General features: G+C 62.5%; 2 protein-coding genes across 11 annotated transcripts in view; one reads left to right on the top strand and one right to left on the bottom strand.

Moving 5' to 3' along the window:
• PC (pyruvate carboxylase) overlaps window positions 1-14,901 on the bottom strand; it is a 105,732-nt gene that overhangs the window by 8,397 nt on the left and 82,434 nt on the right. For all 10 annotated transcript variants that reach the window (XM_082340793.1, XM_082340794.1, XM_082340795.1 and 7 more), the window contains 9 exons: window positions 14,755-14,890; window positions 14,455-14,639; window positions 13,449-13,614; window positions 13,210-13,355; window positions 12,970-13,087; window positions 12,529-12,680; window positions 10,535-10,653; window positions 8,114-8,276; window positions 5,812-5,994 (listed from right to left, as the gene is read on the bottom strand). In XM_082340793.1, the coding sequence (XP_082196919.1) occupies window positions 5,812-5,994; window positions 8,114-8,276; window positions 10,535-10,653; window positions 12,529-12,680; window positions 12,970-13,087; window positions 13,210-13,355; window positions 13,449-13,614; window positions 14,455-14,639; window positions 14,755-14,890 (1,368 nt within the window). The remainder of the gene's footprint in view (window positions 1-5,811; window positions 5,995-8,113; window positions 8,277-10,534; window positions 10,654-12,528; window positions 12,681-12,969; window positions 13,088-13,209; window positions 13,356-13,448; window positions 13,615-14,454; window positions 14,640-14,754; window positions 14,891-14,901) is intronic.
• Window positions 184-3,502, top strand: LRFN4 (leucine rich repeat and fibronectin type III domain containing 4). Its single transcript, XM_082340845.1, has 3 exons — window positions 184-324; window positions 762-2,120; window positions 2,673-3,502. Exons 2-3 carry the CDS (start codon window positions 772-774, stop codon window positions 3,232-3,234), a joined length of 1,911 nt encoding a protein of 636 aa, XP_082196971.1. The 5' UTR covers window positions 184-324; window positions 762-771; the 3' UTR covers window positions 3,235-3,502.

Raw genomic sequence — 14,901 nt, 5'->3', positions numbered from 1 at the left:
CGTGCGTGTCCACGGTGCGCGTGCTCGTTGGCGCGCACCCCCCTGCCTGTCAGTGCTGCTACTGGTGCTACTGCCGCCGCTGCCGCCGCCGCTGCTGCTGCCGCTGCCGCCGCCGCCGCCGCCGCCGCCGCGCCGCGCCGCGGAAAAGGTGCCGGGAACCGAGTGAGCCGGGGCCGCGGGCCCGAGCGCCATGGGCCGGAAGGCGTGCGGAGGGCGGCTGGTCTTCCCCGGGCCTCACCCCCGCGGGAGAGCCGCCTGGAGTCAGCAGGGGCCGGCCGGGCCCACGGGGAGGCCGGCCCGCGCCCCCTGAGCTACGGACACCAGGTGAGGGGGCCGCGGGGGACAGACTGGGGGTTGGTCAGGGAGGGGCAAGGGGCCACGGGAGGGGTTGGGGAGGGGCATCTTAGCAGGCGGGGGAGGGGATGGCGCCGAAGGGATGCCGGAGGTTCCAGGGGACGCCAGGGAAAGGAAGTTCCGGGACCCTCCCTGCTCTCATGGCCACCTCCGCTTCCTGCCTCAAGCTTCTCCTTGTCCCCAGAGCCCGGACTCCCCCTAACTGCTTGGGAAATGTGACCTTTACTCTGGGGGCCCTGGCCCTGCAGGCTCCAGCTTTCTCTCAGCCTTGGGGGACCCCTTGGGCCTCTGACTCTGTCCCCACCCCCAGGCCAGGCTCTTGAGGCTGGCCCATGAGACTGGGTCTTGAGGCAAGTGGGCACCTGTGCCAGACCCACCTGTGCCTGGGCTGTGACCCTTCCCTACAGGGCGCTCACCATGGCCCCGCCGCTCCTGCTGCTGCTGCTGGCCAGTGGAGCGGCCGCCTGCCCACTGCCCTGCGTCTGCCAGAACCTGTCCGAGTCGCTCAGCACCCTCTGTGCCCACCGAGGCCTGCTGTTCGTGCCGCCCAACGTGGACCGGCGCACAGTGGAGCTGCGGCTGGCTGACAACTTCATCCAGGCCTTAGGGCCGCCAGACTTCCGCAACATGACGGGGCTGGTGGACCTGACGCTGTCCCGCAACGCCATCACCCGCATCGGGGCCCGCGCCTTCGGGGACCTGGAGAGCCTGCGCTCCCTGCACTTGGATGGCAACAGGCTGGTGGAGCTGGGCACCGGCAGCCTGCGGGGCCCCGTCAACCTGCAGCACCTCATCCTCAGCGGCAACCAGCTGGGCCGCATCGCGCCGGGGGCCTTCGACGACTTCCTGGACAGCCTGGAGGACCTGGACCTGTCCTACAACAACCTGCGGCAGGCGCCCTGGGCCGGCATCGGCGCCATGCCTGCCCTGCACACCCTCAACCTGGACCACAACCTCATCGACGCAGTGCCCCCGGGCGCCTTTGCGCAACTCGGCCAGCTCTCCCGCCTTGACCTCACCTCCAACCGCCTGGCCACGCTGGCGCCCGACCCGCTCTTCTCCCGGGGGCGCAACGCCGAGGCCTCGCCTGCCCCGCTGGTGCTGAGCTTCAGTGGGAACCCCCTGCACTGCAACTGCGAACTGCTGTGGCTGCGGCGGCTCGCCCGGCCCGACGACCTGGAGACGTGCGCCTCCCCGCCTGGCCTGGCCGGCCGCTACTTCTGGGCGGTGCCCGAGGGCGAGTTCTCCTGTGAGCCGCCCCTCATTGCCCGCCACACGCAGCGCCTCTGGGTGCTGGAGGGCCAGCGGGCCACACTGCGGTGCCGGGCCCTCGGCGACCCTGCGCCCACCATGCACTGGGTCGGCCCTGACGACCGGCTGGTCGGCAACTCCTCCCGAGCCCGGGCTTTTCCCAACGGGACCCTGGAGATTGGGGTGACGGGTTCCGCGGACGCGGGGGGCTACACCTGCATTGCCACCAACCCTGCTGGCGAGGCCACAGCCCAGGTAGAACTACGGGTGCTGGCCTTACCCCACGGAGGGAACGGCAGTACCGAGGGGGCCCGCCCGGGGCCCTCGGACATCGCCGCCTCAGCCCGCACTGCTGCCGAGGGCGAGGGGACGCTGGAGTCTGAGCCAGCCGTGCAGGTGACGGAGGTGACCGCCACCTCGGGGCTAGTGAGCTGGGGGCCAGGGCGGCCGGCGGACCCTGTGTGGATGTTCCAAATCCAGTACAACAGCAGCGAGGACGAGACCCTCATGTACCGGTGAGGAGGCGCTTTGTAGTCCGTGGCCCCCAGCGTCACCCCCAGCAGCCCTCCTCTGAGCCCTGCTCCACCCCTAGGGGCTTGGCCACCTCTCCTGCTCCTTCTCTCTCCTCGGGGCTTCCACACACCCCTCCTCAGCTTCTGAGCTGCCTGGGCCGAGTGGGGGCTGCAGGGGGAGGGGAGGGGGAGGCCTCAGGTGTGGCAGAGCGGGTGAGGCCTCGGGTATTGGCATCCGTCTGCATTTAAGCTCGTGGGCTTGGCCCGAACACTCATGTTGTTTGTGCACCTGGCATGTGATTCTCCACCGCCTCGAGGCCAGCCCTGGGCCCGGGTGTCAACGTGCACACCTCTCTGGCCCCTGACAACCGGCTCCAGGGCCACACGCGCCTGTCTTGTTTTCTCTGCCTTCTTCAGTGAACACACAGGCCCGTGTGGTCCTGGGGAAGGGAGTGTTCAGAGCTGGGACCTGGGGGCGCGTGGTGAGGCTGGTGGGGGGTGGGCTGGGGCCTGGGCCCCCGTGCCTGCGCTCTGACCGCCTGCCCTTGCCCGCAGGATCGTCCCAGCCTCCAGCCACCACTTCCTGCTGAAACACCTGGTCCCGGGTGCCGACTATGACCTCTGTCTGCTGGCCCTGTCACCTGCCACTGGGCCTTCCGACCTCACAGCCACTAGGCTGCTGGGCTGTGCCCACTTTTCCACGCTGCCAGCCACGCCCCTGTGCCACGCCCTGCAGGCCCACGTGCTGGGCGGGACCCTGACCGTGGCTGTCGGGGGGGTGCTGGTGGCTGCCTTACTGGTCTTCACTGTGGCCTTGCTGGTTCGGGGCCGGGGGGCCGGGAATGGCCGCCTCCCCCTCAAGCTCAGCCATGTCCAATCCCAGACCAACGGGGGCCCCAGCCCCACACCCAAGACGCACCCACCGCGGAGCCCCCCGCCTCGCCCCCAGCGCAGCTGCTCCTTGGACCTGGGAGACACGGGCGGGTGCTACGGGTACGCCAGGCGCCTCGGAGGGGCCTGGGCCCGACGGAGCCACTCTGTGCACGGGGGGCTGCTCGGGGCCGGGTGCCGGGGCATGGGGGGCAGTGCCGAGCGGCTGGAAGAGAGTGTGGTGTGATGGCAAGGGAGCCAGCCCGGGGTGGGCGGCAGAGGGTGTGGGGTGGGCAGCCTCCTGGCCCGGTGGGTCAGCACTGCCTGAAAGTCCTTCCTGGCTTTACCCTGGGTCCCTTGGGCAGGACAGGGGGCCCTCTCCCTGGTTCTGGCCTCCAGTCGGGCAGAACGGGACAGGTCCCTGTGACAGGTGCTCACGGCCTCCGAGGCAGGGGCTGCAGCCACCAAGTGCAAGTCTTGTTTTTCTTTATAATAAAATTACTGGGGTCACCTCAGTGCTAGTCTCTGGTCTCGCCCTGCTAGGTTCCCTGAAAAGAGAGGGGGGGGACTCCGGGCCAGTGGAGGCACAAACAAGACGGGGTCAGCGCTGGGGCTACCAGCCCCGTGGAGGCCCAGCCAGCCTGGGGTGCCCTCGGACCCTGGAGTGCTGTGGGGCCCATCGCCTCTGTGCTCTGTGCCCACATCTGAGCGCAGGGAACGCCCCTTCCTGACAGCACATGGGCAGGATGTCTCGCCCTTACCTGGCACGGGCGTTACAGTGCACAGGGCAGCAAAGGGAGCAGGTGGGAGGCGGTGCAGCCCTTCTGGGCAAAGGGACCTGGGCTGGTAACGTTCTTCTTAGCAACTCAATAAGGAAGTCCCCGTTGGCTCCCGTGGGTGACAACCTTATTCACCATCGGCCAGGGCACCTTCTGGATGTATAAAATGTCATCCCAAAGGGATTGGAAAGGGACTTGGAATCCCATTGCGCTGCTCAGTCTGGGACCCCCCTAGAAGGGTCCTGTCAGGGATGCAGGCCCTGAGCAAGATCTTGGTTCTCAGCTGCTCCACTGACGCCCCTCGTGGCTTTGCTCTTGCTGGACACCCAGGGGCAAACACCAAGGGGGACCACGCCCACATGGCCACTGCTCTAGTCCCCACCTCAAGGAGCCACAGTCATGGGGCACCTGCCCTGCCCTGCCTCCGCCAGGCCCAGGTCCCTGCCAGCCTCTGGCCCAGACAGGCCTCCTCCAGCCTTCAAACAACCACTGCTCCTGGGCATCAGCTGGGAGGAATCAGTGCTCCAAACACACTTCCGGGCACGTGTGGCGTGGCCCGTGCACCCAGTGCTTTGAGGACATGCAGGTGCCCCGGTCCCGGTGCGGAGGGTGGGCGTGGCACCCCAGGCCCGCAGTGCTGCACCTGTGCTGAGGGGTGTGTGGCCCTTGCTGCCTAAGGGGACCCACTGTGGCCCTGATGGCGGCCCAGTGAGAGTTGGCGCGATAAGGTGCGTGCGTACACACGTGGCAGGCCGAGCTCACACACTTGTATGTGTGCATGGCATCGACACACACGTGTGCCTGCCCGCCCAGCCCCAGAACACATACCTGGATGTGGCCCAAGAGATCCTGGTTTAAATAAAATGAAACAAGGTCTTCAACAGAGAAGAGCAGGAGAGCGTGAGCCCTGCCAGGGGCCGCGGAGAGAGGGTGGAGAAGGCACGGGGTGGGGGTGGGGGGGAAGGGTAGGTGGCCTGCAGGGCTGCAGCGCAGGGTTGGCAGGGCCAGTGGCCTGGCCCAGGTGCACATTTGGGCAGGACGCTGGTGCCCCAACCTGCTGTCGGCCTCCTACCTTCCTCGGCCCCTTCACGGCCCCCATGGCCCTGGTCTCCCTTCTCCACCTTCCAGCTCTAAGGCAGTGGGTGCTCAGGAGCCCTCCAGCCCGTAGGACAGGTGGAGGGTCCTATGGCCCAGGGGCACAACCACGGGGGGGCCAGCCGGGGTCACCAACAGGACAACACAGTAACAGAAGAAGGCAGGCGAGGGGTGGGGTGGCCGGGCCCCCTGCACGCCGGCCGCCCCCCACCGGAAGCAGCCCCGGGACACCGCGGTGGGAGACCAAGCCCCCGCAGCGAGAAGCGGGTGGAGCACACGACGTCACGACGCGTCTCTGCCACGTGTGCAGGAAATGGCCCCCCAAACGGGAGCCCTGAGGCTCCTCACAGAAGTGCAGAGGCCCCAAAGCATGGACCCCGGGAGATGGGCCGAGCCCCACAGGCTCCTCCCTCCCACGTGCTTTTTCAAAAGGCTTCTGCACCTTCGGAGCACCTGCCAGACACCGTGGAGCATGTCAGCAGGTGAGGGGAATGATGTGGGGCTGAGAGAGGACAGCGCTGCCCACGTGCCCCAGACCCAGCGCCGAGCCCGGACGCAGCAGGGCTGGAGCAGCCGAGAAGGAGAGGGCGGTGCGGAGGGGCCATCAGCCACCCAGCTCCCCATGTGCAGTGGGCAGGGGACGGTGTCCTCAGCACGGGAAGAGCATCCCCTGGGACTCTCAGATGGAGGAGGAGTGGGTCTGCCAGGCCACCACCCTCCACAGGGGGCTGGGCAGCGTGATCCCCGAGGGGCAGAGCCCCGTCCTTCTGCCCCTCCTGCCTTGCAGAGTGTCTGACGGCAGCATCTGCCCAGGGAGTGCCCACAGCTACTCGAGCAGTGCTGGCCTCAGGGACAAGACAGTATGTGGCTGTGATTCCATCTCCAGCTATACACAAGTGACAGGGCCTGACCGAGAGGCCAATGGGCATCTCGGGCCTGCAGACGCTCACCTTCACGCCTCGGACTCTGAACTCGGCAAGGGCTCTGCTCATCTTCGTGGCGGCCGTGGGGTGGTCCTTGCCGTGGGCAATGACTTTGACCAGCAGGGAGTCGTAGTGGGGGGAGATGACGGCGCCTTGGAAGGCAGAGGCGTTGTCCAGGCGGATGCCCATGCCCTCCCCGCTCCGGAACACCTGCGGGAGAGGCCAGCGTGGGCCGGCAGGGCGCTGAAGGCCGTGCACAGGTGAACCCCAACTCTGGCTTGTGAAGTTCTTACTTTCTGCCAGCAAACCCAGGGGCACCCCACTGTGTGGAGGAAGGGGCACAGTCACCACTCCCTCCTCCCCAAGAGGAGCAAGGGGGCAGGACAAGGGACGGGGAGGGCGTGCCCCGCCAGCTCCAGGGCTTGGCGCCTAGCACTCAGGGCTGATGCGGAGCCTGCAGGGCACGGAGGGACCGGGCAAGCAGGCCAGATCCCACCGACCTGCCACCCCGCCCGCCTGACCAACCCTCTTGCTTTTCAGGTTCATTCATTTGTTCACTCATTCATTCCACAGCACGTGTGCCCACCTCGTGCCAGGTAGTGGGGACAGAGCAGCTAAAACAGACCCCCTGCTCGCAAGGGGCTCCCAGCCTGCTGGGCGAAGGGGGCAGACAAACAAATGAGGAAGCACACAGACGGGTGACAAGGATGCTGCAGGACAGAGCAAGGCAAGCGGAGGCAGGCCGGGGGCGTTTAACGCACGGTGTCCCCCCACCTTCCCTGCCTTCCAGATGGGAGGAGCCAGCGAGCGGATGATTAACACTAGGAACAGGGAGCCAGGCCAGATGCAGGGAGACACACAGGAGCCCACGGGCCCAGGAGGGGAAGCGGAGCGAGGGTCAGAGAGGCGGCTCATGGGGACGCACGGGGGCTCCAAACGATCCGATGCGGGCAGGGGGGCCACGGCACGGGGACAGGGGCTTGGGGCGTGAACATCTGTGGAGGGGGAGGGAGAGCCTGCGCCCGGGGCAGGGGACCCACGTGCGGCACAGGTCAGGGAGATGGGGAGCGGGAGGGACAGCCCGGGGGGCTTGGGACAAACGCTGCACCGTATTTCCGCGTCTAAGGGACACAGGCCCGTGTTCGATAAAAAGGAACTCAATAAAATATTTAAGGGTGAACACGCAGCTGTGAGCAGGAACTGTCAGCTAAAAATATTCTGTGGTAAACCAGGCTCGGAGGAGCCAGGCCCCGGAGGTGGAGGTGCAGGAAGGCAGCACTGCGTCTCGGAGCTGCCCCTTCCCGGCCGAGGGCAGAGAAGTCGGGGGCCGCCCAGCGCACAGCACTCTGGCCTTGGGGCTGGCCCCCACCTATGGACTTGGATCCTTCCAGAAATGGAACTGCGGCGGCAGCTCTGCCTCAAGCCGAGCAGCTCTATGCGGCTTTCAGGATCCAGATAGCTCCCCTTCCCTCCCCGGCCACCCCATGTCACTTGTCTCAGGAACTCAAGGTCTGTCTCAAAATCACCCTCGCCCTCCTCCCTGGACTCCCGCACGCCTCCTGCTTCCTCAGAAGCTCGGGCCAGATGGGGAGCAGTAAACCGGCAGAGCCTGTGACAGCACTGCTGACGTGCAGGACTGGAGGCATCCTTAGCTGGTGGCATGAGACAGGACCAGGGAACAGGAGTCCCAGCAGGCCAGAGGGCTCCTGCCTGCAGCGGACCCAGAGGCTGGGGCAGGAGGGGAGGGGAGGGGAGGGGAGAGAGGAGTGCCCAGGGGAGGGGCAGGGGAGCCCGCCCAGGCCCTCTCTCAGTCCCTGACAGGCCGAACCTGCCTCTCAGTCTCCTCCCTGGCCCCCTCCATCTCCCCGACTCCCTCATTCATCCCTGATGGGTCCCTTGGCCCAGCCCGTCCCCTCCACTGAGACATAACGGGCCCCAATCCCTTGCTGCACCCAGGGTCTCCCTCAGACTGAAGGCAGGACAGAAGCCAGCAGCGCTGCTCGGTGGGCAGTGAAGCTCTGGGTTCTTGTGACACGAGTCAAGGGCCTGGGCTTCGTTCCCAGGGACCCTGCACTTGGCACCCAGCTGGTCTGCTCCCTGTTCCATGTGATCCCCCCCGCTGGCCTTTCCGGCCTGTGCACATGGCAGTCTCTCCCCGGGAATGCTCTCCCCTTGAGTCCTGGACAGCGCCTGGCGCCCACGTACTCTCAGCCAGCTCGAGCCAGGGGCCTCCTTCACTGCCGGGCCCACAGGCTCCCTCGTGCCCCCCAGAGAAGCGTCTGCAAGCAGGCCGAGACTGGTGGCGGGCTCAGTGGGAAGGCGGCCCTACCTCGATGCGGCCGGTGTCCGGCTGGAAGCTGCGCGAGGGGTCCTCAGTGGTGACCCGGCACTGGATGGCACAGCCGTTGATGCGGATGTTCTCCTGCCGCAGGCCCAGGTCAGGCAGGCTCCGGCCCTCGGCCACGTGGATCTGGGCGTGGACCAGGTCCACACTGCAGGATGGGGGACAGGCAGAGGAGGGGGAGAGCGTGAGGCAGGGGATGGGCGAGGGCAGCCCCGGCCCCGCCGCCCCTGCCGGCTGACCCTTCGGCAGCCTCCTCCCAACCAGACCAGGCTGGGAACCCGCAAGGTCTGAATGAGGAGAACGCGGCAGCCGGAGGGGTGGCTGAAATATTAGCATCTACCTGATCTTGCACCCCCTCCCAAACTACTCCTCCCCACGCTCTGCCCTACTCCTTCCCTGGGGTCTCTGTCCTCTTACCTCCCCCAAACCCTCCCTTGGTCAAGCCTGGATCTGAAGGCTCAGACCCTCATTCTTAAGAGCGGTATGTGCTACAGGGTGTGTGCTGGGTGGGGCTGGGGGCCAGTTTGCAAGATGACAGGATTATAGTGAAGGCCAGGCTTGTTGAGATGGGGCCACAGCTACTGGAGGGTCCACACCGGTGGGCGCCATCGTGGTCAGGATGCCACCCTACCATGACCTATGTTGCAGCTGGGCTTGTCCCCAACAAAGACCCTTCAGAGAAGATCTCAGAGTACAGAGCTCTCCAAATGTGCCTGGTGTTCTAAGCACACCCTCGCTGACTGCCATGCTCCTAAGGACGGCAACAAATCTAAGTGGAACAGCTGTTAAAAAAAACTCAAGGTTTTAAATTTATTGTCACCGAGGCTTGTGATAAGGACAGCCTGGGAACTACCACCCTGGCGGATCTTCCTCAGTGCTTCGTATTTCCTGCTAAACCACTCCACAGTCGTGAGGATGATTACCACGCAGCGCCGCATCTACACACCGCAGACTATGGCTGTGCTCTTGCCAAGCGTCACCTCCACAGTAATGCTCTGAGAGTCACTGTCGTTCCCATCAGAGGAGGAGCCCGAGGGCCAGAGAGGCTGTAGCCCACCCAAGCTCTACGCAGCTAGTAACCTGGGAGGAACCTGCACCCCAGTCTGTGTCTGACATAAAACCTCTGCTCTCGAGCAAGCAAAGGCTCCCATCCTTAGCAGAACAGGCTCAGAACAGGCTCAAGATTGACGACAGTTTTACAGCAACGCAGTGGGGAAAGTCTCACGGGGCCAGAGGGTGAGGCCGGAGCACGTGCCTCGACTCAGCCTTTACCTCGAGAGAGCAAGGACCCTGAGGCCTTCCGTGCAGCTGCCAGGCAAAGGCAGGCGCGCCAGCAGCATCCCCAGTCTCAGGCGGGGTCAGGGGTCGGGGAAGGAACTGTCCGAAAAGTTCCATGGTGAGATGGACTGGCCCAAAGCTAGGGTGTCACACTTAAAAGGCTCAATGTATGTATTTTGAAACACTGAAAGGCCATATTAATTGTTTATAAAATGGGCAGGTTTTTTTTGGAATGTCTATACGCAATGCTTGTGGGAGAACAAATTGGAACAAGGGATCTCAAAGGCTCTTTAGGTGAGATGTTGCTTATCCATTGCTCAGGTAATCCTACTAAAGGTGTCTGTCCTCAGAACTCTTCAGAGAGGTGGGCAAAGACTTAGGCCCAAAGATGTTAACTGACACACCCTTAATAACTACAAAAGCCAAACAACCTGATTGTCTAAAAATAGAGGAATATGTAGATAAGTTATAAAATACCCAGAAGATGCAATAGTGTGCAACCACTTAAAAGTACTTGGAAAGAATGGGAATGCCTTAGACAAATATTAAACTTTAAACGTAGAATAAAAGTTCTATACAAAACATCTCATTTGTGTCAAACTACTTATATAGTAAATAAAAATGGGAAGAAACCAAAAGATTTAGTGTGGGCGTAGGAGACACAGCACAGGGCTGGAGACGACCAGCTGTGTGACCTTGAGCAACTCTCTTAACCTCTCTGAGCCTCAGTTTCGTCATCTGAAAAATGGGGTTGAATGGCACCTTCTTCCAGTGAGGTCGTGATGTGCAGCACACAGCACAGCCTGCCGGGAACCTCCTCAGCATCCTGTTTCTGAGGGGTGGGGTCCTGAGTCATTTTTATTTGCTCCTTTGTACTAATTCTTACAGTAACCATGTAATGCTTTTATAATAATAATTTTCATAAAAAGTAAGTACCTGGATCCCTAAATATTCTCTACCCGTGGACAGTGAGCCGAGCTCCTGCTGCCCACTCCCTAGGAACCACCTGGTGTGGGTTTCACACAAGATGGGGGAGACGCCCCTTCCCAGGACTGCTCCCCGCCATTTGCAGCCGCGGGCTGGTCACGGAGGCTGCCCCTGCGTCACTGGCTCGACCCCTGTGCTCACTCGGTGATCTCCTCGGTGACGGTGTGCTCCACCTGCAGGCGCGAGTTGACCTCAATGAAGTAGTGCTTGCCGTACTTGTCCACCAGGAATTCCACCGTGCCCGCGTTCTCGTAGCCCACCTGTGGGGTGGCCGCATCAGCAGGGCGCAGTGGTGGGAGCCCGATGGGGATGCAGGCTCACCCACTGGGCTGGTTCCATAATAGAACAGACTGCGGCAAACCCCGCCCCAACCGATGGCAGGCAGCCCAGCAGCCCTGACCCCGGGAGGCGAGAGCCCAAAACCCACAAGGGGCCCCGGCCTGGACATCTACCCCAGGCCTCCGCAGGAACCTCTGAGGGCTGCACACAGCTTGTCCGGGTGAGACACGAGCAGAAGCTCCTGTCTGGCCCAGACGGCACCCTCTACCCAGCAGCTCCTCAGCTTTTGGGCACAGGCCCACCTGTGCATACCCTGGCCTCTCCTGGACCCTTCTTATTCTTAGAGGGTCTTCAGAAAGTTCCCCTCTACTTTACTCCATCATCACTTCTGGCCACTACCCAAAGAGATGCCATTTGAGAGGAACCAACAGATGAGGCTCTAACTCAAAATACAAGCCTAATTCTAGCTTCACTTCTGGTCCTACCAAAACCACAAACTAGACTTTACTCAGCTCCCTCAAATCTGTTCTGGAAGGAGACACAGCAAAAGCCAATAAATAAGACCAAACTCAAGGCAAGAATAGTCCTCTTATAAAGGAACCAAAATCTCAATTATAATCAGACCCTAATCAACACGTCATGTTAGCCGTGGCTGGCTTTCCATTTGGGGAAGGTTACAGAAGCGTCCGTGGTCCGTGGGCACGGGCTGCCTGAGAGCCTGAGGGAGCTCAGCCCTGGAAGGAGAGCAGGCCCAGGGGCCGGCCTGGCAGCCGGGGAGAGCAGATCTGAAGAGATGTCCACTCGGGCCTCTGGGATGGGGAGGCAGAGGCGGGGGTAGGATGCCTGGCCTCTGAGCCGGGGTGGGGTCAGGGGGGCCCCAGCAGAACAGAGAGCAGGGTCCCTGCTGCAGCCTGGTCACACGTGGCAGGCACTTTCCCGGGCCGGCCTGAGGGCAGTCACCCCACATCCCTGCAGAGACAGGCGGAGGAGGACCCGGGGAGCAAATGGGTTGCAATAGAGGTGATGTAGGGGACAGTTAACAGTAAGCGAGGGGCTTCCCTGGTGGCCCAATGGTTAAGAATCCGCCTGCCAATGCAAGGGACACGGGTTCGAGGCCTGGTCCGGGAAAATCCCACATGCCGCGGAGCAACTAAGCCCGTGAGCCACAACTGCTGAGCCTGCGCTCTAGAGCCCGTGAGCCACAACTATTGAGCCCCCACGAGCCACAACTACTGAAGCCCACGCGCCTAGAGCCCGTGCTCTGCAACAGGAGAAGCCACCACAATGAGAACCCCAGGCACCGCAACAAAGAGTAGCCCCCGCTCGCCTCAACTAGAGAAAGCCCACACGCAGCAACAAAGACCCAGCGCAGCCAAAAAAAAAAAAAAAGAATAAGTGAGGAAGAGATGCCTGAATACTGTTCCTTAATCTTAACAGATGCCACTGACTCTCTCATTCTCTTTGTTCCAGGGGTTCGCTGGTGCTGTGCAGAAACTCAATCTGTGCAGAGGGCACTAAGGAGGGGCCAGTGGCTCTTTCCCTCCTCTCTCAGCCTTTCTGGTCTCCAGGCTTGGCCTCTGGGCCCAGCGCCTCTGCGGCTGCATAGCAAGGATCCCGAGGGCCCTGCATCAGCCCTCAGTCCTCCTGCCCCCTTCCCGGAGCTGGTCACCCTGGGCCTCCCTGCTCTGCAGCAGCTGGCCCACATCTGGACCCCAGCAACCCAACCGCCGGCCATGAGGCTTATGCCAGCAGGAGCTCAAAGCAAGCCTGCAGGAATGGGCTCCTTGTCTCCACATGGGGGAGGAGCCCGTGCCCTTGGCTTTCAAACTCTGTCCCCGAGAGCCCCTGCCCTTCACCTGCTTTGCAAGTTTGACAGAGTCACTGGTGAGCCGGCTCCGAAGCTGGGGGTCCAGGTGGGCAGCAGGGGCGATCTCGACCACCTTCTGGTGCCGCCGCTGGATGGAGCAGTCTCGCTCGTACAGGTGCAGGATGTTCCCGTACTGGTCCCCTGGGGTGGAGGTAGACTGCGCTCAGCTCCTCCTGGGATCCAGACACCCCTGAGCTCCTGACGATCCCCGCGCAAGCACTGTGGCCGCTCGGCACAGCTCCCAGCAGTGGCTCAGCCAGGACAGAAACGGGCACAACGGAGGCCTCGGGCCCGACCAGCATGGCCCCACAGCCCACCTTCCTGGGGAGGGTCTTCCTGAGGGAGAGCCCCTGCAGCTTTCCCCAAGCCAGAAGGAGCGGGGCCTCTGCAGCTGCCTTGCGCTGTGGCCCCGGGAACGCGCCCCACTCACCCAGGATCTGCACCTCGATGTGGCGCGGCTTCTCAATGAACTTCTCCACGAACAGCGCCCCGTTCCCGAAGGCGGCCAGAGCCTCTGAGTAGGCCCGGGTGTAGTTCTCCTCCAGCTCCTGGGAGCGCAGGCGAGGGCCAAGGAGACAGTGAGTCCCAAGCTCGGCCGTGCACGGCCCCGCCCGCCCCCAGCACCCCAGTCCTTCTGCAGGTGGTCTCCCAGCCCTCAGCGCCTGCTCACCTCATAGCTCTGCACGACCCTCATGCCGCGCCCCCCGCCCCCATAGGCGGCCTTGAAGATAATGGGGAAGCCGTAGGTGTTGGAGAAATCGTGAGCCTCGTGCAGGGAAGTGATGGGGGTGGCTGTACCGGGGACCACGGGGACACCTGGTGGGATACAGGCAGGTCAAGCCGAAGCCCGCCAGCAGCGCCCCCGCCCCGGACAGCCCCTCTCAGGAGCTGCGTGGCCCCCATCCTCACCTGCAGCGATGGCGATGGCCCGGGCCTCCACCTTATCTCCCATCTTGCGGACCACCTCAGGGCTCGGCCCAATGAACCGAATCCCGGCATCCTGGCAGGCCTGGGCAAAGTCTGCTCGCTCTGACAGGAACCCATAGCCAGGGTGCACGGCGTCCACGTTGTTTTCCTGGCGGGGGTGTGGTGGCGTCAGAAGAGTGGAGCTCCCCTCAAAGCCCTTCACAAAGGCCCGCCCAAACCCTGCAGCCCTCGCGCCTGCCCCCACTCACTTGCTCCATTCATTCACTCACTCACTCATTCCCTCACTCACTCATTCCCTCACTCACTCATTCGCTCACTCTCTCATTCACTCACTCACTCACTCATTCGCTCACTCTCTCATTCACTCACTCACTCACTCATTCGCTCACTCACTCATTCCTTCACTCACTCATTCACTCACTCACTCACTCATTCCTTCACTCACTCATTCCTTCACTCACTCATTCGCTCACTCACTCACTCATTCCTTCACTCACTCATTGACTCATTCCTTCACTCATTCACTCATTCCTTCACTCACTCATTCCTTCACTCACTCATTCGCTCACTCATTCACCCATTCCTTCACTCACTCATTCCTTCACTCACTCACTCATTCTTTCACTCACTCATTCACTCATTCACTCATTCCTTCACTCACTCATTGACTCATTCCTTCACTCACTCATTCACTCTCACTCATTCCTTCACTCATTCGCTCACTCACTCATTTGCTCACTCATTCACCCATTCCTTCACTCACTCATTCACTCATTCCTTCACTCACTCATTCACTCATTCCTTCACTCATTCACTCATTCCTTCACTCACTCATTCACTCATTCCTTCACTCATTCATTCACCCACTCACTCACTCATTCATCCCTTCATAGGGACTCACTGCCAGTAGTGTCAAGTTTTGGGGGGGCAGGCACAGGACCCAGGCCTGGCCCTCAAGAGGCCCCCATCCCAGCCCAGCCCCGCTCACCTTGGCCACCTTGATGATGTCTGGGATGTGCAGATAGGCCTGCACCGGGGCGAGGCCGCGGCCGATGAGGTAGGCTTCGTCAGCTTTCTGTCGGTGCATCTGGCCAGTGTCCTGCTCCGAGTAGACAGCCACGGTGCGGATGCCCAGCTCCGTGCAGGCCCGGAACACGCGGATGGCGATCTCGCCTGGGGCCGGGGGTGGGCAACAGGATGGGAATTTAGATCCCCGGGTCCTAAGAGATGCAGAAACAGGGGCAGGGAGCTGGGGCAGGGGCTGGACGCTGGCTCCCGCTGTGCTCACCTCTGTTGGCCACCATGACCTTCTTGATAGGCTTGTATTCCAGGCGCCGGACACTGGGCGAGGCAGCGGGGGCAGTGGAGGTTCGGCGGATACCTAGGAGCCTCAGGCCCCCACGGATAGTTTGAAACTTCAGCATCTAGGGAGGGA

This window comes from Balaenoptera borealis, assembly GCF_965194805.1.
Source record: "Balaenoptera borealis genome assembly, chromosome: 11".
Classification (NCBI taxonomy): Eukaryota; Metazoa; Chordata; class Mammalia; order Artiodactyla; family Balaenopteridae; genus Balaenoptera; species Balaenoptera borealis.
This window is presented reverse-complemented; position numbering and strand designations above follow the sequence as displayed.